The following is a 25757-nucleotide window of genomic DNA, read 5'->3' as shown; positions in this document are numbered from 1 at the left end:
CATACATGTAACCTCTTGTAAAGATATGAACTTCAACCAATCAACCACATGGGTGACTGATGTAAACTAATAATACCAACTTTTAAGTGTTCAAAATGTAGTAAATATGAATTTGGTTTGTCTTTGTTTCAGGTTTCTGGATGTTTTGTCCCCTGTACTCCGGTAAGTTCTTTAGATTTCTTCATTTAAAAATGATACCGTTTCGGCTGTATGCTTGGTTTAAGGATGCACTCAGTGGCAACCAGTAGCGGCAACAAAAGTCAAAAAGACGATCGATTATACCATGGTTTAAACTTAACCTAAAGTCCTAAAGAACAAGTGGCAACCAGTAGCGGCAACAAAAGTCAAAAAGACGATCGATTATACCATGGTTTAAACTTAACCTAAAGTCCTAAAGAACATGTATTGTAAATTTTTGAAATCCGCCGTACCTTTTTAGCCCGTCCTTCCTTTATTATTACGATAGGAATAAAAAGGTATAAGGGAGGGGCTTTGGTGTTTTCTGTCTGTCACTCTGTCTGTCCCCATAGAAGGACTTATCCAAACCTGGTCGACCTATATATCAAATTAAAGGTCTTTTTACCAGCAACACGAAAATGGTGGTGTAAATTTTGTCCAGAAAATCATAAAAAAAACTGATTTTTGGGGGATTTTTTTTTTTTACCTTTTTAGCCCGTCCTTCCTTTATTATTACGATAGGAATAAAAAGGTATAAGGGAGGGGCTTTGGTGTTGTCTGTCTGTCACTCTACTTTTGTTACATTGCACTACTAAGTACTAACCCGTTAACTGACACGTATTCTATTATTAATTCATATCTAATTACATATTTATAATCATTTTACTAAAATTCTAATATTCAATAATTTGGGCAATTTCAAGTGATGTTCATCATTATAATAATAATTTTATCAATCTTGAAAGACAAGCAAAATAAAGATTTATTTTTAACGAACTTCTATCACTGAAATTTTGTCGAGACTATTTCTTTCTTAAGTTATAAGGTTATAACATTCTGATTTGACAGTAGGTACACAGTTTGAAATTTTTGTGACATAAATCCTAAATTATAGCTCTTAGAATAAGGGTTAAATAGGGCATTATTGCGCTGCAGTCGATGAAAAAAAAAAATACTCCTACTCTTAAGATCCTGCAGGCTCTTTGAAAATCTCGAGTTTTCAGTATCAATTCAATTATTTTGAATAAATCCGAGGGTTTAAGTGTTCAAAATGTAGTAAATATGAATTTGGTTTGTCTTTGTTTCAGGTTTCTGGATGTTTTGTCCCCTGTACTCCGGTAAGTTCCATTAGATTTCTTCATTTAAAAATGATACCGTTTCGGCTGTATGCTTGGTTTAAGGATGCACTCAGTGGCAACCAGTATAATTTGTCGCGACGACCTATGAACTCAAAGTGAGAAAGTTTTAGATAACACTTCAGTCGTTATTTTAAGACCGGTTTTAGCGTCACCTGTGTAAAGCTACGCCGAGCAAGGTCAATAAATGTATGGGTAACTTCAGTACCTACTATATTGGTAGTTATTAGGAAACATTAAAAGGAATAAAGGGAGAACGGGCTCTAGTCTTAATTTTAAATCATTACATGAAAGTAAAATCAATAATAATAATAAACTGAATATTAAACAAATTAGGTAGGTACAAAGGTATTCTTTAACCACGATCGAATAAACTACGGGCTAAAAAATTCCCGTAGGGACGGGCCCAGCTTATTGGTTCTGCTGGGACTAATTGTTTAGTAGATTAATCACTTTTAATGCTGTTGTCAGAAAAAAAGTGAAAAAAGCTTGCTTCACCACAAAAAAATTCACAATTGTATTATTTTTTATTTCACAGATCTTGTCAGTTCTACCTCCTCCTCTGTTGCCCCCTCGTCTGATCTCACTTCTACCCCCTGGACCGCCGCTGTAGATTTCATCTCAACTCCGATATCCACCACTGTTGATTTCCTACGTCACTTAGTCTCCCTGTGTATAACCTCTCTCTACGCTACTGGACAATACATCACCACCCCAATATACGCGACTAGAAATTTCATCTCTGCTATCCCATCCTACTTGAGTACACCTTTCTACAGTGTGGGAAACGTTCTAAGTGCTATCCCATCCTACTTAAGTAATCCCTTCTACAGTGTGGGAAACGTTCTAATTTCTATCCCATCCTACTTGAGTATTCCCTTCTACAGTGCCGGACACTTCCTAAGTGCTATCCCATCCTATGCCAGTGTTCCTGTGTATGCTGTAGCTCAGGCTGTTAGTACTGTAGTGAACATGCTATGGGGTGGAGTTCATAGCATGGTTATGCTAGGAGGAGGACTGTTCAGTTCAGTGAGTGTAATGACCACGACACCAGCGAGTACATCTAAGGTAAGTTAAGTACCAATTATTAATATCGTAAACAATTTATTTAAATTCTCTACATTGTAATATGTAGGTACTTTAGTTTGGATAAACATAATACTTTGGTTTGTTTTTACCAAGTATAGATTGTCCTAGGCCCTAGACCAGTGGTTCCCAACCTTTTTTTAAACAAATACCCCTTTTTAAGCTCAAATTTAGCCATTACCCCCCCCCCCCCCAAAGCCCCCCCCCCCCCCCCCCCCCTAAAAAGTAAAGCTTAGAAAAAGCTATAGATAGGGAAAGAACAAGTACATATTGAAATTGTACCCAGTTGGTCAGTAGGTTTATTTATTTATTTTTAAATTATTTTATTAAATTTAACATATTTTCAATAAGTAGAACAAAAGCACATAGTGCACATCTCAGAGGTTTTATATCGAGGTTTAAAGGGTCCGTTCACATCGTCACATAAATTTCCTTCATCCCATCTTTTTCTTTCTATATCTTTTGTATTTTTTTTTTTCACTTAGCGCTTAGTTCTTTTTACCCCTCGAAAAAGGGTATTTTACCCCTCGGGGGGTAAATACCCCCAGGTTGGGAACCAATGCCCTAGACGGATTAGGGAATAACTTAAAAAAAAGAACAAAGAAGAAGAAAAAAACTTTGATAGAGGGAACTGTGACTGCTAAGGTCTTATCGTCCGGAAAACGAAGAGAGAAGGAAGACAGGATAGGATAAAGCCAGCCGTTTCGGGAACGACCTTTATTTTAAGCAGGAATCGCATCCGCGACTTAGCCCCCTACATGGCAGACTCCAAATTTTCGAAGTCTGATCTACGGCAAAGGAGAAAAATGGAGCTCCCCCCCCACCCCTAATGCGGCCCTGATCCCTGATACTGTATACTGTATACAGTATTTTAACTATATTATTATTATTATTATTATTATTATTATTTTCTCTCTCTCACACAGATATCTGACAGTCCTGTATACACGCCTCCCCCAGTGCAACATCAGGAGCCAGTAGTGAAACAGATAGCAACACCTAGCATTGAGGATATAGTGTTGCGAGTATTGGAGGATACGAGGTTTCATTCTATGATAGAACAGAATGTAAAGTCTAGTGTAGATAAGAACCAAGAGAAACAGAATCAAGAGAAGGAACTGCTACAAGAGAAGGTAAGGATATAGTGTATTGGAGGATACGAGGTTTCATTCTATGATAGAACAGAATGTAAAGTCCAGTGTAGATAAGAACCAAGAGAAACAGAATCAAGAGAAGGAACTGCTACAAGAGAAGGTAAGGATATAGTGTATTGGAGGATACGAGGTTTCATTCTATGATAGAACAGAATGTAAAGTCTAGTGTAGATAAGAACCAAGAGAAACAGAATCAAGAGAAGGAACTGCTACAAGAGAAGGTAAGGATATAGTGTATTGGAGGATACGAGGTTTCATTCTATGATAGAACAGAATGTAAAGTCTAGTGTAGATAAGAACCAAGACTGCAGGATTGCCCAAATGGTCACTCATCCGGATAGTAACCACGCGCAACGTTACATAACTTCAATGATCCATTTGGAACTGGCGCCTCCAACGTGCTATCGTTGAAATATCGAAATATCCTATTTTCTCAAAATAAATATCTACCTATAAGACTGCCGATTTTGATGAAAATGTGTTGTGGTTAAGAAGAGTACTGGTTTGATTTCAGGTGAAAGAGCTGTGTGCCCGACTAGTAGAAACTGAGTTGATTAAATTCAAATCTGCAATAGATAAACAACAACAAGAGACACAACAACACCTTCAGAACTCTATCCCAGCCCCTCCTGTATCCAGCAATGAGGACATGTTACGACACAGTACACAGGTAATACAAAAATAAACGGAACATTCAAATATCTCGAAACTAATGAAGATAGGAAATTTGTGTTTTCGCTAATTCTCTTTACTTTTTAGGGGACATTAATTTAATGGTGAAGTACACAGGTAATACAAAAATAAACGGAACATTCAAATATCTCGAAACTAATGAAGATAGGAAATTTGTGTTTTCGCTAATTCTCTTAACTTTTTAGGGGACATTTAATGGTGGTCTCTGGAATTTTGCTAGATATCCCCTTCCAGGTCAACTTTAATTTTTTAAATGGAGAAATAAAATCATTAAGAAGTAAGTTTATTTTGGCTGAAACTTTTTTGATTCGATTTGAATCTTCAAGATAAACGCGAAAAAACTTCGGCAACGCCGGGAATCGAACCCGGGACCTCCATCATGTAAGCCTCGTATGATACCCATTCGGCCACGGAGATTAGTTAGTTTGGTATTATCCTTTTTAGTAAGGTGGCAACCCGCCGGTGTAAGTTTAGATAGAGAACTTTGGGTCGCAGAGCCGTAGATAACTGCCCCATAATCCATTATAGGTCGTACAAATGCATAGAACAATCTTAGCAAACAGGCTCGGCTCAATCCCCAGCTTTTATTATTAAGGACTTTTAGTATCGGCAACGCCGGGAATCGAACCCGGGACCTCCATCATGTAAGCCTCGTATGATACCCATTCGGCCACGGAGGTTAGTTAGTTTGGTATCCTTTTTAGTAAGGTGGCAACCCGCCGGTGTGGTTCTCTCTAACAGTTGATGTTATATTATGTACAGGTGGAGGAATTGTTGGTTCAGATCAAACAGTTGGAGGCAGAACACCAGACTAGTTTCCTAGACCTGATGAGTAAATTCTCAATACTGGTGGATGATAAGATAAAGGCGGCGTTTGCTATGTACGATGCTGATAGGACTGGCCTTACAGATTATGCGTTGGAATCCGCTGGTAAGTTTCCCACAACATTTTTGTGCTTGTGGCTTAGTCCCGCTATTATAAATGTCCTTACAGATTATGCGTTGGAATCCGCTGGTAAGTTTCCCACAACATTTTTGTGCTTGTGGCTTAGTCCCGCTATTATAAATGTTAATAACCAACCTCAGTGGTGCAGTTGTTAACGCGTTGGACTTTGGATCTGGAGGTTGGCGGTTCGAGTCCAAGTAATGTCATAAAATTTATCTAGGTGAAATAATCGGGGAACGATGTTGTGACAAGCATTTAAATATGCTTAACACAATTAAAATTCCTTTTTTTTTTATAAATGTTAATTATTATTTTCCACAAGTTTGGCCATGCCTCGGGATGAACTAGCGGGATTCCGGAGCGAAGCGACGGAATTCAGCTAGTGTATTCATATTTATGACAATCAAGTATAGTCACTGTAGATTTATTATTGAACCACGCACGAGATTTTTCATTTAGAAATTAGAATTTATATTTGAGGATGTTACATGATACATTGGTGATAATATACATTGGTGAAACGAGATGCTCTGTTCATAGAATCAAAGTTACTGTAAATAAATTTAGACATTAAGAACTAGATTGACACTTTACCCAACTGCTGACTTTAGTTTAGTTCTGCATTTTAATGATAAATTTTTAGTTCTAAGCGTTGCATATCCAGACAGGCTGGGATAAGTTTCCTTACTTATCGGTTGAACCTTATAACCTTATGACTGTTTCTTTATTCATATTCATATGACATGCATAACGTTGTTATCCGGTGTCAATCATATGAACCAGTTGCAGTAAAGGAACGCGCCCCGTGTGTCTATAAATTTTGAGGTTGTCCACATAATGAACCAACATCGTCGTTTTAATTTTGTTTAAGTTTTCTTACTTACTTGTTTTTTTAAAATTTTAATGTTGTATATTTTAAGTTTTTTTCTCTTTTGATCAACTTAGTGTTTTAAGAACATTATTGGGGTGTAGCATCTCCCCAACACACTTATTAAACAACACTCTCTGTGGTGTAGTGGATAGAGCGGTGAACTTTGGATCTTAGGGTTAGTGGTTTGAGGCCAAATCGAGTACAAAAAATTAGCAAGATCACATTGTAGTTCACAGACTTAGTATTCTGGAAAAAAGAATAGGAACAAGCAAGATTGTTTGAATTATGGACTTCCTCTGACTCAATTTCTTTTATAAAAGGGAGGAGAGAGACACTTACTTGGAATTCTGTACAGATAATCTTCTGCAAGATATTTGATATCAAGCCGAGTTCTTTATCTCCAAACTTGGGATATGCCGTCAGCCAGAGTCTGGGATTACCTTTGAATCCGTACCTGAAATATTGATCAGAACAAATCAATCTATGGCACTTTGTACATTAGGAACAAGTCCAGCTTGATATAATAACATTTAGGTTGGAATATGTAGGATGTTGCACCTCTACAAAGTTAAAAAGTAAAAAAAAAACCTCAAATTTATTGTAGTAAAGCAGAACTTTTTCACATTTTTTGTGAATATGACTAAGTGCCTCGTTTGAAGGCAATTTCCATATTGCAATATTTTTTACACTGGTAATGCCGCTACTTTTCACTGCTCGATTAAAGGAGCTACTCATTTGTCCTCACGAGGCAGAGTGCACCCCGAACTCCAAGCACAGAGCCGAAAAAACTTCGACCGCGCCGGGAATGGAACCCAGGACCTCCGGCGTGCAAGCCTCGTGTGATACACATTCTGCCACAAAGGTTGCTTCACCTACAAAATTATTTATCATCCTACATTACTTACCATAGTCTATCTGAGGGTGGAGGAGGTATGTTGAGTACGAGTCTTCCTGCTAAACCTTGCAGTTCTACAAATAGGGAGATGTCCTTGTTAGCAACATCTTGCATGAGTCTCTTCACATAGGCATTGTCCGTGATCTTATCAAACATTTTCGTATTGGTGAACTTATCCACCATACGTAGCATTCGGTTTGGAGTGAGTCCTGTAAACAAGGAAGACAACGTGTTATAAAATAGAAGATAACGCATTGAAGATATTGAGCCTTGGAAACTGCTAAAATCATATTTATCTGGATTTTTTGCCTCACCTTTTGCCTATCTTATATTATAAAATCAAGATCCATTCACTCATTCACATTTCATATTCACACACTGATCGCTCTATCTCCTGAACCACAACACCTAGAAAGCTGAAATTTCGTAGGAATATTCCTTTTATGGTCTAGGTGTGCAATAAGAAAGGATTTTGCGAAAATCTAAACCGATCCTGAGATATCAATTTTTGATCGCCTCCACCATAAGAAATACACAGAGTGTAGAGAATGCGGGAGAGAAATGTTCCGCTCTCGACCAACATTTTGAGTTTCGTTTATGTTTTTAGTTTGATAACTATGCAACTAATAGGGAGCGCGCAGCGCGACCGTATTTTTAACATTTTGAGTTTCGTTTATGTTTTTAGTTTGATAACTATGCAGCTAATAGGGAGCGCGCAGCGCGACCGTATTTTTAATTATTTTCTGCAAGTTCGGCCATGCTTTTTCTACAAGTTCGGCCATGCCTCGGGATGAACTAGCGGGATTCCGGAGCGAAGCGACGAAATTCAGCTAGTAGGAGTATAAAAGCAACCTCCGTGCTCGGTGGCCGAGTGAGTATCACACGAGGCTTGCATGCTGAAGGTCCCGGGTTCGATTCCGAGCGGGGGTCAAATTTTTTTCGGCTTGGTGCTAGGAGTTCGAGGTGCTATCACCCTTGTGAGGAAAATGGAGTAGCTACTTTGTTTATTGTTAATTTATTGCCTTGTTGAAATTAAGTATTGATGTGAATAAATGAAAAGTATTCTCATTAATATTCAACCTTTATGCAGAAAAGCTACTGGAAGAAGCCTTGGAAAATTCACCAGGAGTAAGAGTTGGCAACGAAAAAATCAAGAATATTATAAAGTATGCAGATGAACAGGCAGTGTTGGCAGAATCAGAAGAAGAGTTACAAAGAATGCTGGTAAATATCCATGAAGCGGGAATAAGATACGGAATGAAAATCAATGTAGGTAGGTAAAAGAAAAGTAATGAGAGTTGGTAGGAATGAAAATCAATGTAGGTAGGTAAAACAAAAGTGATGAGAGTTGGTAAAACGGAAGAAAGAATGAATATAAAATTAGAAGGAGAAAGTCTGGAACAAGTAGAAAATTTCAAGTATTTGGGCGGAAAAATGGAAGCTGTACAACGGAAATAAGAAGCAGGATAGCAATGGGTAAAACAGCATCATGAAAGTTCAAGACCTTTTAACAGCAAGAAGAATACCCTTGAAGCTAAGAAAGAGATTTGCGAAGTGTTATATCTGGAGTGTGGTGCTGTATGGATCTGAGACGTGGACGATGAGGAAGAAAGAAGAAACATATTTGGAGAGTTTTGAGATGTGGTTATGGAGAAGGATAGAAAACATCAAGTGGTCGGATAAAGTACGAAATGAAGAAGTTTTGAGAAGAGTTGGAGAAGAAAGGAGCATTCTGAGAACTATAAAGAAGAGAAAAAGAAGCTGGCTGGGAAGGAAGAAGATCAAGAGGAAGGAAGAAAGACTTTTTTGAGTTTATTTGACGGGTTAGTCCCATTGTACAATAAAAAATACAAGAAAATGTTTTCAAGAAATAAAGGAAGAAGCACAAGATCGTGAAAGATGGAGAAGAGGATCATGAATCAGAAAAGTTAAAGTTCACGGTGGTACCTGTCCCAGGACAGATTTACTATTATATATTTAGAGGGGGCATTATTACAACGTAGGTCTTATCGTCCCGAAACCCAAGAGAAGGATGTTAGGATAGGAGAAAGCCAGCATGTTGTTATTGGTCTTGGCAGAGTAAAGAAAAGGTATCTTTTTATATCTGCCATACACCGGGGTGATGGTCTCTAGCCATTTTTAAATTCTGATGTAATCTCTACTAGTGTGTAATTGCTTAACATATGTACAGGTGGTTCAGTGATTGATATCAGATGTACCGAGACCTATACACTCAAGGATCCCTATTATGTACTGTTTGGTTACGCGCTGTGGCGTAGAGATTCGTCGCCTAGGAAAGCAATACAGCCTGGTCTGTTACCTGGAGACTGCTGGGCATTCCAAGGGGCCATAGGGTGTCTAGTATTGAAGCTCAGTCATAGAATTCAAGTCACACGGTTCAGTATGGAACATATCCCCAAGACACTCACACCCAATGGTATCATTGACTCGGCGCCCAAGAAGTTTGCTGTGTGGGTGAGTGAACATTCTCAGTGTAACGTGACTTTCCTATTACAGTTTATGTTACGAGTTCGATACATACTCGGTAAATTCTAGAAAATTGTTTTTGAAAAGGCCTTGAATTTTTTCTCAACATATCATGCGTTCCAAAGTGAAAAATTTCCGGACGTAAAATATCCCCCCCCACTCGGATATCCGTTAAGGGACCGCCAAAGTTAATTCATGGGAGAATGATGTAAATTCCAAATGATATGCTATGTTATTTCATTCGTTATATTATTTGTATTTCAGGGTCTGAGAGAGAAGTATGATGAGAATCCAACACTACTTGGAGAATTCATGTATGATAGTGAAGGTCCCACTCTACAGTACTTTGAAGCTAAGGTAACACTCATTAATATCTAATCTAAATATAATAATTAATTATTCATGATGAAGCTGAGAACCTGCGTAGTAAATATCCAATGTTCGTGTCCAAAATCAGGTCACACTTTTCTTCCAAGAGGTTTGATAGAGGGAACTGTAACTGCTGAGGTCTTATCGTCCCGAAAGTTGAGAGAAAGTTCGCCTGAGGCGGGAATCGAACCCGTGACCTACATACCTACATTGTCTCTAATTCTAAATATTGTATTACAGATGGTGGCGGATACATTTGACATGGTGGAGTTGAAGATCTTGAGTAACCATGGTAACATAGAGTATACCTGTCTGTATAGATTCCGAGTACATGGCAACCTCGCCCCCTCCCCCTCCCCAGTACACACCTATAATAGATTCAGCTCAGCCAATCACAATACTCTGCATCACATGACATCCTCCAAGTACAACCCGGTATAATAATACAAGTACAACCCTGTATACGAGACGAGACTATAAGCTCTCTATCCACAAGTACTAATGGTTTCTTAAGATAATTTCTTTCCTAAACTGACAGCATAGAGCGGTACGGAAGAGGAAAAGAGCAATAGATCAGTTGCGCTTACTTGGGTGATGTTTCAAAGTCATAGAGCAGGAAAAATGAGGACCAACGGAATTTTTTTTTCTCCTACGACTTCTAGATATCGAGATAAATCGATTTAAAAAATACCGGTAAATCGTGAACTTTGACGTCACGGCATTTGCTTCTGTAGGCGATGACGTCATAATTCACGACTCCCTCCTCGTTTGTTTGTGCGCATGCGTTTCTGCGCATTGGACGTGAAATCTGACGTCACAACTCTTTGAACTTTTTCATTAGAACGGCAATTAAAAATTGAATTTTCGACCTTTGAAAGTTATGAAATCTGACGTCACAACTCTTTGAACTTTTTCATTAGAACGGCAATTAAAAATTGAATTTTCGACCTTTTAAAGTTCCGTGAACTTTTTCATTAGAACGGCAATTAAAAATTGAATTTTCGACCTTTTAAAGTTACTTTTTCGGAGTTTTGACCTCATATTTGGATTTTTTACAACTTTTTACGTAGGAATCGACCTTTTATTAATAATATTTTCCCAATTGCAACTCCTCCATTGTATACCTAATAATAGGAGGATATCAGTAAATGCACATCTCATCCATGTCAGGTTTTTAGATAAAAATATGAAATCTATTACGAAACGATTTCGACTCGTGCGTAAACTACACAAGTTTAGAGTTTGTCTCGTCTCGTCTGCAGGAGTAAAACTGAAAATACCAAATATACCGATATTGTTTCATAATTCTCTCCACCTCAAACCAAATCATGCGAAACCAAAGATGTCTACCAAGACAGAAACGTAAGCCCGATTTCACCAGTGTATATCATTAGTAAATAACAAGCCACAAGCCATGTACTTATTATTATCATCTTACATCATAAAAACAAGATCCGTTCATAGTTCCACACTGATCGCTCTATCTCGAGAACCACAACACCTAGAAAGCTGAAATTTGGTAGGAATATTCCTTTTATGCTAGGTGTGCTATAAGAAAGGATTTTGCGAAAATCTAAACCGATCCTGAGATATGATCAATTTTTGATCGCTAAAATCCCCACCATAAGAAATACACAGAGTGCAGAGACTGCGGGAGAGAAATGTTCCCCTCTCGACCAACATTTTGAGTTTCGTTTATGTTTTTAGTTTGATAACTATGCAGCTAATAGGGAGCGCGCAGCGCGACCGAATTTTTTATTATTTTCCACAAGTTTGGCCATGCCTCGGGATGAACTAGCGGGATTCCGGAGCGAAGCGACGGAATTCAGCTAGTGTATTCATATTTATGACAATCAAGTATAGTCACTGTAGATTTATTATTGAACCACGCACGAGATTTTTCATTTAGAAATTAGAATTTATATTTGAGGATGTTACATGATACATTGGTGATAATATACATTGGTGAAACGAGATGCTCTGTTCATAGAATCAAAGTTACTGTAAATAAATTTAGACATTAAGAACTAGATTGACACTTTACCCAACTGCTGACTTTAGTTTAGTTCTGCATTTTAATGATAAATTTTTAGTTCTAAGCGTTGCATATCCAGACAGGCTGGGATAAGTTTCCTTACTTATCGGTTGAACCTTATAACCTTATGACTGTTTCTTTATTCATATTCATATGACATGCATAACGTTGTTATCCGGTGTCAATCATATGAACCAGTTGCAGTAAAGGAACGCGCCCCGTGTGTCTATAAATTTTGAGGTTGTCCACATAATGAACCAACATCGTCGTTTTAATTTTGTTTAAGTTTTCTTACTTACTTGTTTTTTTAAAATTTTAATGTTGTATATTTTAAGTTTTTTTCTCTTTTGATCAACTTAGTGTTTTAAGAACATTATTGGGGTGTAGCAATGTCCCATGGACCTGTAGTGCTTACAGCCTATATCTAACTTTATTACCACACAAGTGCCTAGAAATTTAAGGACGTAGAACATTATTGGGGTGTAGCAATGTCCCATGGACCTGTAGTGCTTACAGCCTATATCTAACTTTATTACCACACAAGTGCCTAGAAATTTAAGGACGTAGATTTATAATTAAATTTTTGTCGTATTTTCCTTTCGCAATTTCCAGGTGGGAAATAAGGAAATGGTACAATGCCAGGCAATGTTCTATTTCCGTATTTCCTACCATTACCACCATGAAAATTGCAAACGGAAAATACGCATTTTCTAGTGTACGAGCATAAAATATTTTCTTTGATTTTAAATGTGTAGTTTTTTGTTATTTTTTTTTAAAAAAAGCATAGTTTATTTTGTTCTGATCTCAAGTCATTTTTTTATAATCACAAATAAAATGAGTTTCCTTATATATATATATAAAAAAACATAAAATGTTTTCTTTTTTCCTGAACAGAATGACGAAAGGTATTTCAGTTAAATGAAGAACATACCCAGCTCTAAGTCGAGCCGTAACATTGGACAAAAACTATTTTCTAACACTATGAAAGGAAAACAAGGCAGGGATAAAAAGTTCAAAATAGCATTTGTATTGGTAAAAATTGAAATAAACATCGAAAAATAAGTATAACAGACATGAAGTAGAATAATCTGATGTAAACAATTGAAAACAAACAAAAAGTTTAACACGAAATGATTAAAAAGTTTAAAGTTTGTAGAAAACGAAAACAAAGAAGTAAAACTTGTGGACAATTTCGACTTAGAATATGTATACTGTAGTAGGTAAATAGGTGTGTATGTACATTACATGAAGTAGAATAATCTGATGTAAACAATTGAAAACAAACAAAAAGTTTAACACGAAATGATTAAAAAGTTTAAAGTTTGTAGAAACGAAAACAAAGAAGTAAAACTTGTGGACAATTTCGACTTAGAATATGTATACTGTAGTAGGTAAATAGGTGTGTATGTACATTGGTGTAATGGAGACTAACGGCCGGGTTAATAGTCTCATGTTGGCCTGGCATCGAACGTTACTTTGGACGCTTGATATAATGATATATGGTCTGGGGATATAATGAAAAGGATATAAGGGAATGAAACGTTACTTTGGACGCTTGATATAATGATATATGGTCTGGGGATATAATGAAAAGGATATAAGGGAATGATAATGGTCAAGACGCTCTCCTGGTAAACAGGAGGGCGTGGGTTCGATCCCAGCCGAGGCATGGAATTTTATCCTCATTTATTTGAGAGTGTGACCACATAGTAATGGTACATAGTGATGGAGCTCTAAGGGTTAGGTGGTAGAGAACGCCTCCGGCGTTAACCTCACCTAGTGGTTACCTTCCACTCAAGAGTCTATTATTATTATTTAATATTTCCCATGACGTTCACAGAGTGAGGAATGGAGGTATAGTCAGGATTGTTTAGTAGGTACGATGGGAGAGGGGGAGAGAGATAATAAGTGAAAAAATAACAATTGTAATAACAGAAGTCTTCTGTTGTTTACATCAGTGGGAAAAAAGAAGGTTATTCTTCTTGTGGTAGAATATTTCCTTGTCCCATAAAACTTATACGGAAATGGTGTACATAAGACACAAGTTCAAAGTCTTTGGTACCAAGTGATTGCTTAAATATTAAGATAAGGTGGGAGTGAATCGTGAGTGAGAGGCGATTTTGCTATCAGTTACCTAATTTAAACAGGTTTACTGCCAGCCTAGATAGCTTGGAGGGAATCGTGTCTGCCTTGCAAGCGCTAGGTCGCAGGTTCGATTCCCGCCAGTGGCGGATTTCATCCTGAACGGAGTCTTTCATTTACAATTACAAATACCAACCCATGCAATGAGCTTTATCACATTTCCTTTTTTAGCACAAAAATGTCAAATATACATACACTTATTCTCTGTCATTTGGTCGCACAAGCAGGGTCGGTATTTAGCGTCAGTCTTTCCCTATCAGTTCCATATTACACATAGAGTACCTGTAGTCTCAACCTATACCTATATCGCCTATTGTGCTATGTATAATGGAGCGTTGTGCGAGGATACTATTACTATTACTAATATTAGGAGTGCAGGATCACTCTTAAGGAACAAAATGTGAAACAGGATTCCTCCAATCTATTGAATTCCTCAAAACGAAAATTAATACTCGTAGGTATTTCCTATACAAAATATGGTCGGTGAAATTTCTTGTTTTCTAGTGTGACTGTGTGAATTTCCTTCAATAGATCAGTTGCGCTTACTGAGGTGATGTTTCAAAGTCATAGAGCAGGAAAAATGAGGACCAACGGAATTTTTCTTTTTCTTCTACGAATTCTAGATCCCGAGATATATCGATTTAAAAAATACCGGTAAATCGTGAACTTTGACGTCTCGGCATACGCTCCCGTACACGATGACGTCACATCCAATGTCCCGAGCAAAGCTCCCTCGCAGGCAACACATTAATGTGTTTGTGCGCATACGTTTCTGTGCAGTTCTCTCTGCTCCTCCGCTAGCGCGCTTGTATAGTGGCGCTACCTAACGGACGAAAGAAACAACTGCGTAAAGTCTGACGTCACACATAACAACTGCGTAAAGTCTGACGTCACACATCTTTGATCTCATTCATTAGAACGGAAAATAAAAATTGAATTTTCGACTCTTTAGAGTTATTTTTTCGGAGTTTTGACCTCGGATTTGGATTTTTCCCAACTTTTTACATTTATTTATAATTTTTACCCATTTGCAAGAGCGAACCCGATTGTGCAATTTTACCCTAAGAATTAAGGAATAAGACAAATTCCTCTTTATTCCTTCCCTTTTTAATAATAAGAATAACTAAAATAAGGACAATACTTTACTAAAGTACTTACAAGTTTCAGTACTGAGAACTTCAATTACTTACTTTACAAAAGTATATTCTTTCAATAGTGTAAGTAAACTTTAATCACGTTATTAAAGTACTTTCCCTTTTCTTTTCTTCCTTTAGATTCCGTGTACCTAGGTACCTACCTATCATTTTAATCCCTTCAATACACTCATATCACCTAAATGTATGAATCTTCAAAGGTCTCTACCGACACAAGGTTTTGAGTTATTGATATAGAAATAAATAACATAGTTTTAATATTTTTATGAGTAGTCATTAAGCCTTTTTTCTTTTTCCTCTTCTTATTTTTTTTCCCTGTATTTCCCCCTTCTTGTACATTGTTTTCTATTTTAGCGTAAGTTATATATATAGGTAGTTGTATAATTATTTGTTTTAATTAAATATCATCTTGACACCCGAAATACGCGTATAGATAAAATATATTAAATTTGTAAAACTAAAAGTCAAGAGTTTTTTATTTATTAAGTTATTGAAACTTTTACCAAGTGTTATTTTGGTCTTATTATAAAGTACTTTCAGTACTGAGAACATTAATTACTTTACTAAAATACTTTCAGCATTCAGAACTTTAATGACCTACTTTATTAAAGTATTATCAACATTCAGTACTTTCAGTACTCAGGATGATTAATCTACATACTAAAGTACCTACTTTGAAATACTCATAAAGCCCGATATTAAATTTGTAAAACTAAAAGTCAAGAGTTTTTTATTTATTAAGTTATTGAAACTTTTACCAAGTGTTATTTTGGTCTTATTATAGAAAGCTGAAATTTCGTAGGAATATTCCTTTTATGGTCTAGGTGTGCAATAAGAAAGGATTTTGCGAAAATCTAAACCGATCCTAATTTTTGATCGCCTCCACCATAAGAAATACACAGAGTGCAGAGAATGCGGGAGAGAAATGTTCCGCTCTCGACCAACATTGTCCTCTAGTGTTTTACTCACCATTCTCATCAAGACGAGGTTTAGCAGCCTGTGTTATGATGGGAGAATTGTTACTAAACTCTAGCTTGCTAATATTGAGTTGTCCTCTAGTGTTTTACTCACCATTCTCATCAAGACGAGGTTTAGCAGCCTGTGTTATGATGGGAGAATTGTTACTAAACTCTAGCTTGCTAATATTGAGTTGTCCTCTAGTGTTTTACTCACCATTCTCATCAAGACGAGGTTTAGCAGCCTGTGTTATGATGGGAGAATTGTTACTAAACTCTAGCTTGCTAATATTGAGTTGTCCTCTAGTGTTTTACTCACCATTCTCATCAAGACGAGGTTTAGCAGCCTGTGTTATGATGGGAGAATTGTTACTAAACTCTAGCTTGCTAATATTGAGTTGTCCTCTAGTGTTTTACTCACCATTCTCATCAAGACGAGGTTTAGCAGCCTGTGTTATGATGGGAGAATTGTTACTAAACTCTAGCTTGCTAATATTGAGTTGTCCTCTAGTGTTTTACTCACCATTCTCATCAAGACGAGGTTTAGCAGCCTGTGTTATGATGGGAGAATTGTTACTAAACTCTAGCTTGCTAATATTGAGTTGTCCTCTAGTGTTTTACTCACCATTCTCATCAAGACGAGGTTTAGCAGCCTGTGTTATGATGGGAGAATTGTTACTAAACTCTAGCTTGCTAATATTGAGTTGTCCTCTAGTGTTTTACTCACCATTCTCATCAAGACGAGGTTTAGCAGCCTGTGTTATGATGGGAGAATTGTTACTAAACTCTAGCTTGCTAATATTGAGTTGTCCTCTAGTGTTTTACTCACCATTCTCATCAAGACGAGGTTTAGCAGCCTGTGTTATGATGGGAGAATTGTTACTAAACTCTAGCTTGCTAATATTGAGTTGTCCTCTAGTGTTTTACTCACCATTCTCATCAAGACGAGGTTTAGCAGCCTGTGTTATGATGGGAGAATTGTTACTAAACTCTAGCTTGCTAATATTGAGTTGTCCTCTAGTGTTTTACTCACCATTCTCATCAAGACGAGGTTTAGCAGCCTGTGTTATGATGGGAGAATTGTTACTAAACTCTAGCTTGCTAATATTGAGTTGTCCTCTAGTGTTTTACTCACCATTCTCATCAAGACGAGGTTTAGCAGCCTGTGTTATGATGGGAGAATTGTTACTAAACTCTAGCTTGCTAATATTGAGTTGTCCTCTAGTGTTTTACTCACCATTCTCATCAAGACGAGGTTTAGCAGCCTGTGTTATGATGGGAGAATTGTTACTAAACTCTAGCTTGCTAATATTGAGTTGTCCTCTAGTGTTTTACTCACCATTCTCATCAAGACGAGGTTTAGCAGCCTGTGTTATGATGGGAGAATTGTTACTAAACTCTAGCTTGCTAATATTGAGTTGTCCTCTAGTGTTTTACTCACCATTCTCATCAAGACGAGGTTTAGCAGCCTGTGTTATGATGGGAGAATTGTTACTAAACTCTAGCTTGCTAATATTGAGTTGTCCTCTAGTGTTTTACTCACCATTCTCATCAAGACGAGGTTTAGCAGCCTGTGTTATGATGGGAGAATTGTTACTAAACTCTAGCTTGCTAATATTGAGTTGTCCTCTAGTGTTTTACTCACCATTCTCATCAAGACGAGGTTTAGCAGCCTGTGTTATGATGGGAGAATTGTTACTAAACTCTAGCTTGCTAATATTGAGTTGTCCTCTAGTGTTTTACTCACCATTCTCATCAAGACGAGGTTTAGCAGCCTGTGTTATGATGGGAGAATTGTTACTAAACTCTAGCTTGCTAATATTGAGTTGTCCTCTAGTGTTTTACTCACCATTCTCATCAAGACGAGGTTTAGCAGCCTGTGTTATGATGGGAGAATTGTTACTAAACTCTAGCTTGCTAATATTGAGTTGTCCTCTAGTGTTTTACTCACCATTCTCATCAAGACGAGGTTTAGCAGCCTGTGTTATGATGGGAGAATTGTTACTAAACTCTAGCTTGCTAATATTGAGTTGTCCTCTAGTGTTTTACTCACCATTCTCATCAAGACGAGGTTTAGCAGCCTGTGTTATGATGGGAGAATTGTTACTAAACTCTAGCTTGCTAATATTGAGTTGTCCTCTAGTGTTTTACTCACCATTCTCATCAAGACGAGGTTTAGCAGCCTGTGTTATGATGGGAGAATTGTTACTAAACTCTAGCTTGCTAATATTGAGTTGTCCTCTAGTGTTTTACTCACCATTCTCATCAAGACGAGGTTTAGCAGCCTGTGTTATGATGGGAGAATTGTTACTAAACTCTAGCTTGCTAATATTGAGTTGTCCTCTAGTGTTTTACTCACCATTCTCATCAAGACGAGGTTTAGCAGCCTGTGTTATGATGGGAGAATTGTTACTAAACTCTAGCTTGCTAATATTGAGTTGTCCTCTAGTGTTTTACTCACCATTCTCATCAAGACGAGGTTTAGCAGCCTGTGTTATGATGGGAGAATTGTTACTAAACTCTAGCTTGCTAATATTGAGTTGTCCTCTAGTGTTTTACTCACCATTCTCATCAAGACGAGGTTTAGCAGCCTGTGTTATGATGGGAGAATTGTTACTAAACTCTAGCTTGCTAATATTGAGTTGTCCTCTAGTGTTTTACTCACCATTCTCATCAAGACGAGGTTTAGCAGCCTGTGTTATGATGGGAGAATTGTTACTAAACTCTAGCTTGCTAATATTGAGTTGTCCTCTAGTGTTTTACTCACCATTCTCATCAAGACGAGGTTTAGCAGCCTGTGTTATGATGGGAGAATTGTTACTAAACTCTAGCTTGCTAATATTGAGTTGTCCTCTAGTGTTTTACTCACCATTCTCATCAAGACGAGGTTTAGCAGCCTGTGTTATGATGGGAGAATTGTTACTAAACTCTAGCTTGCTAATATTGAGTTGTCCTCTAGTGTTTTACTCACCATTCTCATCAAGACGAGGTTTAGCAGCCTGTGTTATGATGGGAGAATTGTTACTAAACTCTAGCTTGCTAATATTGAGTTGTCCTCTAGTGTTTTACTCACCATTCTCATCAAGACGAGGTTTAGCAGCCTGTGTTATGATGGGAGAATTGTTACTAAACTCTAGCTTGCTAATATTGAGTTGTCCTCTAGTGTTTTACTCACCATTCTCATCTAGACGAGGTTTAGAAGCCTGTGTTATGATGGGAGCATTGTTACTAAACTCTAGCTTGCTAATATTGAGTTGTCCTCTAGTGTTTTACTCACCATTCTCATCTAGACGAGGTTTAGAAGCCTGTGTTATGATGGGAGCATTGTTACTAAACTCTAGCTTGCTAATATTGAGTTGTCCTCTAGTGTTTTACTCACCATTCTCATCAAGACGAGGTTTAGAAGCCTGTGTTATGATGGGAGAATTGTTACTAAACTCTAGCTAGCTAATATTGAGTTGTCCTCTAGTGTTTTACTCACCATTCTCATCAAGACGAGGTTTAGAAGCCTGTGTTATGATGGGAGAATTGTTACTAAACTCTAGCTTGCTAATATTGAGTTGTCCTCTAGTGTTTTACTCACCATTCTCATCAAGACGAGGTTTAGAAGCCTGTGTTATGATGGGAGAATTGTTACAAACTCTAGCTTGCTAATATTGAGTTGTCCTCTAGTGTTTTACTCACCATTCTCATCAAGACGAGGTTTAGAAGCCTGTAAATATCCATGAAGCGGGAATAAGATACGGAATGAAAATCAATGTAGGTAGGTAAAAGAAAAGTAATGAGAGTTGGTAGGAATGAAAATCAATGTAGGTAGGTAAAACAAAAGTGATGAGAGTTGGTAAAACGGAAGAAAGAATGAATATAAAATTAGAAGGAGAAAGTCTGGAACAAGTAGAAAATTTCAAGTATTTGGGCGGAAAAATGGAAGCTGTACAACGGAAATAAGAAGCAGGATAGCAATGGGTAAAACAGCATTCATGAAAGTTCAAGACCTTTTAACAGCAAGAAGAATACCCTTAAAGCTAAGAAAGAGATTTGCAAAGTGTTACATCAGGAGTGTGGTGCTGTATGGATATGATACGTGGACGATGAGAAAGAAAGAAGAAACATATTTGGAGAGTTTTGAGATGTGGTTATGAAGAAGGATAGAAAACATCAAGTGGTCGGATAAAGTACGAAATGAAGAAGTTTTGAGAAGAGTTGGAGAAGAAAGGAGCATTGAATATATTCGAATGGAAGCTGTACAACGGAAATAAGAAGCAGGATAGCAATGGGTAAAACAGCATCATGAAAGTTCAAGACCTTTTAACAGCAAGAAGAATACCCTTGAAGCTAAGAAAGAGATTTGCGAAGTGTTACATCAGGAGTGTGGTGCTGTATGGATCTGAGACGTGGACGATGAGAAAGAAAGAAGAAACATATTTGGAGAGTTTTGAGATGTGGTTATGGAGAAGGATAGAAAACATCAAGTGTTCGGATAAAGTACGAAATGAAGAAGTTTTGAGAAGAATTGGAGAAGAAAGGAGTATTCTTAGAACTATAAAGAAGAGAAAAAGAAGCTGGCTGGGACATATATTAAGAAGAGACTGTAATTACAGAGAAGAATAATGGAAGGTGAAATAGAAGGAACAAGATCAAGAGGAAGGAAGAAAGACTTTTTTTTGAGTTTATTTGACGGGTTAGTCCCATTGTACAATAAAAAATACAAGAAAATGTTTTCAAGAAATAAAGGAAGAAGCACAAGATCGTGAAAGATGGAGAAGAGGATCATGAATCAGAAAAGTTCAAGTTCACGGTGGTACCTGTCCCAGGACAGATTTACTATTATATATTTAGAGGGGGCATTATTACAGCGTAGGTCTTATCGTCCCGAAATCCAAGAGACAAGGATGTTAGGATAGGAGAAAAGTAGATGCAAAGTACCAATCCTGGACCTGGATATTTTCTGTCAAAATATCAGATAATAAAATTTTGACAGAAAATATCAGAAGTGGTCCAGGATTGGTACTTTACATCTACTAAAAAATACAAGAAAATGTTTTCAAGAAATAAAGGAAGAAGCACAAGATCGTGAAAGATGGAGAAGAGGATCATGAATCAGAAAAGTTAAAGTTCACGGTGGTACCTGTCCCAGGACAGATTTACTATTATATATTTAGAGGGGGCATTATTACAACGTAGGTCTTATCGTCCCGAAACCCAAGAGAAGGATGTTAGGATAGGAGAAAGCCAGCATGTTGTTATTGGTCTTGGCAGAGTAAAGAAAAGGTATCTTTTTATATCTGCCATACACCGGGGTGATGGTCTCTAGCCATTTTTAAATTCTGATGTAATCTCTACTAGTGTGTAATTGCTTAACATATGTACAGGTGGTTCAGTGATTGATATCAGATGTACCGAGACCTATACACTCAAGGATCCCTATTATGTACTGTTTGGTTACGCGCTGTGGCGTAGAGATTCGTCGCCTAGGAAAGCAATACAGCCTGGTCTGTTACCTGGAGACTGCTGGGCATTCCAAGGGGCCATAGGGTGTCTAGTATTGAAGCTCAGTCATAGAATTCAAGTCACACGGTTCAGTATGGAACATATCCCCAAGGCACTCACACCCAATGGTATCATTGACTCGGCGCCCAAGAAGTTTGCTGTGTGGGTGAGTGAATATTCTCAGTGTAACGTGACTTTCCTATTACAGTTTATGTTACGAGTTCGATACATACTCGGTAAATTCTAGAAAATTGTTTTTGAAAAGGCCTTGAATTTTTTCTCAACATATCATGCGTTCCAAAGTGAAAAATTTCCGGACGTAAAATATCCCCCCCCACTCGGATATCCGTTAAGGGACCGCCAAAGTTAATTCATGGGAGAATGATGTAAATTCCAAATGATATGCTATGTTATTTCATTCGTTATATTATTTGTATTTCAGGGTCTGAGAGAGAAGTATGATGAGAATCCAACACTACTTGGAGAATTCATGTATGATAGTGAAGGTCCCACTCTACAGTACTTTGAAGCTAAGGTAACACTCATTAATATCTAATCTAAATATAATAATTAATTATTCATGATGAAGCTGAGAACCTGCGTAGTAAATATCCAATGTTCGTGTCCAAAATCAGGTCACACTTTTCTTCCAAGAGGTTTGATAGAGGGAACTGTAACTGCTGAGGTCTTATCGTCCCGAAAGTTGAGAGAAAGTTCGCCTGAGGCGGGAATCGAACCCGTGACCTACATACCGAGGGAACTGTAACTGCTGAGGTCTTATCGTCCCGAAAGTTGAGAGAAAGTTCGCCTGAGGCGGGAATCGAACCCGTGACCTACATACATTGTCTCTAATTCTAAATATTGTATTACAGATGGTGGCGGATACATTTGACATGGTGGAGTTGAAGATCTTGAGTAACCATGGTAACATAGAGTATACCTGTCTGTATAGATTCCGAGTACATGGCAACCTCGCCCCCTCCCCCTCCCCAGTACACACCTATAATAGATTCAGCTCAGCCAATCACAATACTCTGCATCACATGACATCCTCCAAGTACAACCCGGTATAATAATACAAGTACAACCCTGTATACGAGACGAGACTATAAGCTCTCTATCCACAAGTACTAATGGTTTCTTAAGATAATTTCTTTCCTAAACTGACAGCATAGAGCGGTACGGAAGAGGAAAAGAGCAATAGATCAGTTGCGCTTACTTGGGTGATGTTTCAAAGTCATAGAGCAGGAAAAATGAGGACCAACGGAATGGCATTCCAAGGGGCCATAGGGTGTCTAGTATTGAAGCTCAGTCATAGAATTCAAGTCACACGGTTCAGTATGGAACATATCCCCAAGACACTCACACCCAATGGTATCATTGACTCGGCGCCCAAGAAGTTTGCTGTGTGGGTGAGTGAACATTCTCAGTGTAACGTGACTTTCCTATTACAGTAATTATTATATATTTCCCATGACGTTCACAGAGTGAGGAATGGAGGTATAGTCAGGATTGTTTAGTAGGTACGATGGGAGAGGGGGAGAGAGATAATAAGTGAAAAAATAACAATTGTAATAACAGAAGTCTTCTGTTGTTTACATCAGTGGGAAAAAAGAAGGTTATTCTTCTTGTGGTAGAATATTTCCTTGTCCCATAAAACTTATACGGAAATGGTGTACATAAGACACAAGTTCAAAGTCTTTGGTACCAAGTGATTGCTTAAATATTAAGATAAGGTGGGAGTGAATCGTGAGTGAGAGGCGATTTTGCTATCAGTTACCTAATTTAAACAGGTTTACTGCCAGCCTAGATAGCTTGGAGGGAATCGTGTCTGCCTTGCAAGCGCTAGGTCGCAGGTTCGATTCCCGCCAGTGGCGGATTTCATCCTGAACGGAGTCTTTCATTTACAATTACAAATACCAACCCATGCAATGAGCTTTATCACATTTCCTTTTTTAGCACAAAAATGTCAAATATACATACACTTATTCTCTGTCATTTGGTCGCACAAGCAGGGTCGGTATTTAGCGTCAGTCTTTCCCTATCAGTTCCATATTACACATAGAGTACCTGTAGTCTCAACCTATACCTATATCGCCTATTGTGCTATGTATAATGGAGCGTTGTGCGAGGATACTATTACTATTACTAATATTAGGAGTGCAGGATCACTCTTAAGGAACAAAATGTGAAACAGGATTCCTCCAATCTATTGAATTCCTCAAAACGAAAATTAATACTCGTAGGTATTTCCTATACAAAATATGGTCGGTGAAATTTCTTGTTTTCTAGTGTGACTGTGTGAATTTCCTTCAATAGATCAGTTGCGCTTACTGAGGTGATGTTTCAAAGTCATAGAGCAGGAAAAATGAGGACCAACGGAATTTTTCTTTTTCTTCTACGAATTCTAGATCCCGAGATATATCGATTTAAAAAATACCGGTAAATCGTGAACTTTGACGTCTCGGCATACGCTCCCGTACACGATGACGTCACATCAAATGTCCCGAGCAAAGCTCCCTCGCAGGCAACACATTAATGTGTTTGTGCGCATACTACCTAGCGAACGAAAAAAAAAAAAAAAAACAACTGCGTAAAGTCTGACGTCACACATCTTTGATCTCATTCATTAGAACGGAAAATAAAAATTGAATTTTCGACTCTTTAGAGTTATTTTTTCGGAGTTTTGACCTCGGATTTGGATTTTTCCCAACTTTTTACATTTATTTATAATTTTTACCCATTTGCAAGAGCGAACCCGATTGTGCAATTTTACCCTAAGAATTAAGGAATAAGACAAATTCCTCTTTATTCCTTCCCTTTTTAATAATAAGAATAACTAAAATAAGGACAATACTTTACTAAAGTACTTACAAGTTTCAGTACTGAGAACTTCAATTACTTACTTTACAAAAGTATATTCTTTCAATAGTGTAAGTAAACTTTAATCACGTTATTAAAGTACTTTCCCTTTTCTTTTCTTCCTTTAGATTCCGTGTACCTAGGTACCTACCTATCATTTTAATCCCTTCAATACACTCATATCACCTAAATGTATGAATCTTCAAAGGTCTCTACCGACACAAGGTTTTGAGTTATTGATATAGAAATAAATAACATAGTTTTAATATTTTTATGAGTAGTCATTAAGCCTTTTTTCTTTTTCCTCTTCTTATTTTTTTTCCCTGTATTTCCCCCTTCTTGTACATTGTTTTCTATTTTAGCGTAAGTTATATATATAGGTAGTTGTATAATTATTTGTTTTAATTAAATATCATCTTGACACCCGAAATACGCGTATAGATAAAATATATTAAATTTGTAAAACTAAAAGTCAAGAGTTTTTTATTTATTAAGTTATTGAAACTTTTACCAAGTGTTATTTTGGTCTTATTATAAAGTACTTTCAGTACTGAGAACATTAATTACTTTACTAAAATACTTTCAGCATTCAGAACTTTAATGACCTACTTTATTAAAGTATTATCAACATTCAGTACTTTACTACAGTACTTTCAGTACTCAGGATGATTAATCTACCTACTTTGAAATACTCATAAAGCCCGATTTCCACAATTCAGATACAGTACGGTAAACGAGGAGTCAAATATGTTTACACGTGATTAGATGGGAGTGAGCATACAGTGACTTAGGACAACAGAATACTTAGGACTTACTGTGAATACTCTCATTTAATCATCAATAAGAATATTTTTGGAGTGTGGTCTGTGGACTATAGTGGGAATCAGGGTGAATTTGATGACTTTACTACGAGAGAACTATTAATACTCAAGACAGAGGATCTTCCACTAAACCTTCCAGAACGAAATCATCCATGTTAGGTAGCACCACCACTTTCTGAAATCATCGACAATAACAATACATTAGCATTCAGCATGCATGAAAGGGAATAAAGTAAGAAAACTAATGGATAGTCTTCAGGTCAATATTTTGGAAATTTGGATGTTCTGCTCTCCCCAATGCATGAAAGGGAATAAAGTAAGAAAACTAATGGATAGTCTTCAGCTCAATATTTTGGAAATTTGGATGTTCTGCTCTCCCCAACACGGCCAATCGAGGTACATAAAAATTAGCAAGATCACAATTGTAGTCACAGACTGTAGTATTCTGTAAAAAAGAATTACGGGAACAAGCAGAGAATTATG

The 25757-nt window shown here is 37.3% G+C and overlaps 4 protein-coding genes and 3 long non-coding RNA genes across 9 annotated transcripts in view; 5 read left to right on the top strand and 2 right to left on the bottom strand.

Annotated features, from left to right (window-relative positions):
• The first annotated feature begins 114 nt into the window (after positions 1–114).
• On the top strand, positions 115–3581 carry LOC113469355. Of its 2 annotated transcripts, none has more exons than XM_026826976.1 (3): positions 115–162; positions 1852–2381; positions 3326–3581. In XM_026826976.1, the coding sequence occupies exons 1-3, from the start codon at positions 141–143 to the stop codon at positions 3542–3544; spliced, it is 771 nt and encodes a 256-aa protein (XP_026682777.1). In that variant the 5' UTR covers positions 115–140; the 3' UTR covers positions 3545–3581. The 2 variants fall into 2 exon arrangements, with proteins under 2 accessions (XP_026682777.1, XP_026682776.1); XM_026826975.1 differs by lacking the exon at positions 115–162 and adding an exon at positions 997–1295.
• Positions 3582–3662: 81 nt separating this feature from the next.
• Positions 3663–10431, top strand: LOC103513878 (SUN domain-containing protein 1-like). The gene is made up of 6 exons (XM_026826974.1): positions 3663–3774; positions 4068–4223; positions 5009–5177; positions 9150–9433; positions 9710–9802; positions 10055–10431. The coding sequence occupies exons 1-6, from the start codon at positions 3694–3696 to the stop codon at positions 10253–10255; spliced, it is 984 nt and encodes a 327-aa protein (XP_026682775.1). The 5' UTR covers positions 3663–3693; the 3' UTR covers positions 10256–10431.
• Positions 6172–25757, bottom strand: part of LOC113469356 (testis-expressed protein 2-like) — a 24181-nt gene continuing 4595 nt past the window's right edge. For both annotated transcript variants that reach the window (XM_026826977.1, XM_026826978.1), the window contains exons 4-5: positions 6969–7167; positions 6172–6517 (exon numbers count right to left, since the gene is read on the bottom strand). In XM_026826977.1, the coding sequence (XP_026682778.1) occupies positions 6184–6517; positions 6969–7167 (533 nt within the window). In that variant the 3' untranslated portion in view covers positions 6172–6183. The remainder of the gene's footprint in view (positions 6518–6968; positions 7168–25757) is intronic.
• Positions 8051–8675, top strand: LOC113469361. The gene is made up of 2 exons (XR_003392807.1): positions 8051–8227; positions 8282–8675. It is a non-coding gene; the product is annotated as an uncharacterized LOC113469361 (long non-coding RNA).
• Positions 11583–12459, bottom strand: LOC113469360. Its single transcript, XR_003392806.1, has 2 exons — positions 12351–12459; positions 11583–12251 (listed from the first exon to the last, which is right to left on the bottom strand). It is a non-coding gene; the product is annotated as an uncharacterized LOC113469360 (long non-coding RNA).
• LOC113469359 lies at positions 12948–13371 on the top strand. The gene is made up of 2 exons (XR_003392805.1): positions 12948–13077; positions 13249–13371. It is a non-coding gene; the product is annotated as an uncharacterized LOC113469359 (long non-coding RNA).
• LOC113469358 (SUN domain-containing protein 1-like) lies at positions 21449–22840 on the top strand. Its single transcript, XM_026826980.1, has 3 exons — positions 21449–21757; positions 22034–22126; positions 22464–22840. The coding sequence occupies exons 1-3, from the start codon at positions 21686–21688 to the stop codon at positions 22662–22664; spliced, it is 366 nt and encodes a 121-aa protein (XP_026682781.1). The 5' UTR covers positions 21449–21685; the 3' UTR covers positions 22665–22840.

The sequence above is a fragment of the Diaphorina citri genome, unplaced genomic scaffold, assembly GCF_000475195.1.
Source record: "Diaphorina citri unplaced genomic scaffold, Diaci psyllid genome assembly version 1.1 scaffold1041, whole genome shotgun sequence".
NCBI lineage: Eukaryota > Metazoa > Arthropoda > Insecta > Hemiptera > Psyllidae > Diaphorina > Diaphorina citri.
The sequence above is the reverse complement of the archived record's forward strand: the minus strand, read 5'-3'. Positions and strand labels throughout refer to the sequence as shown.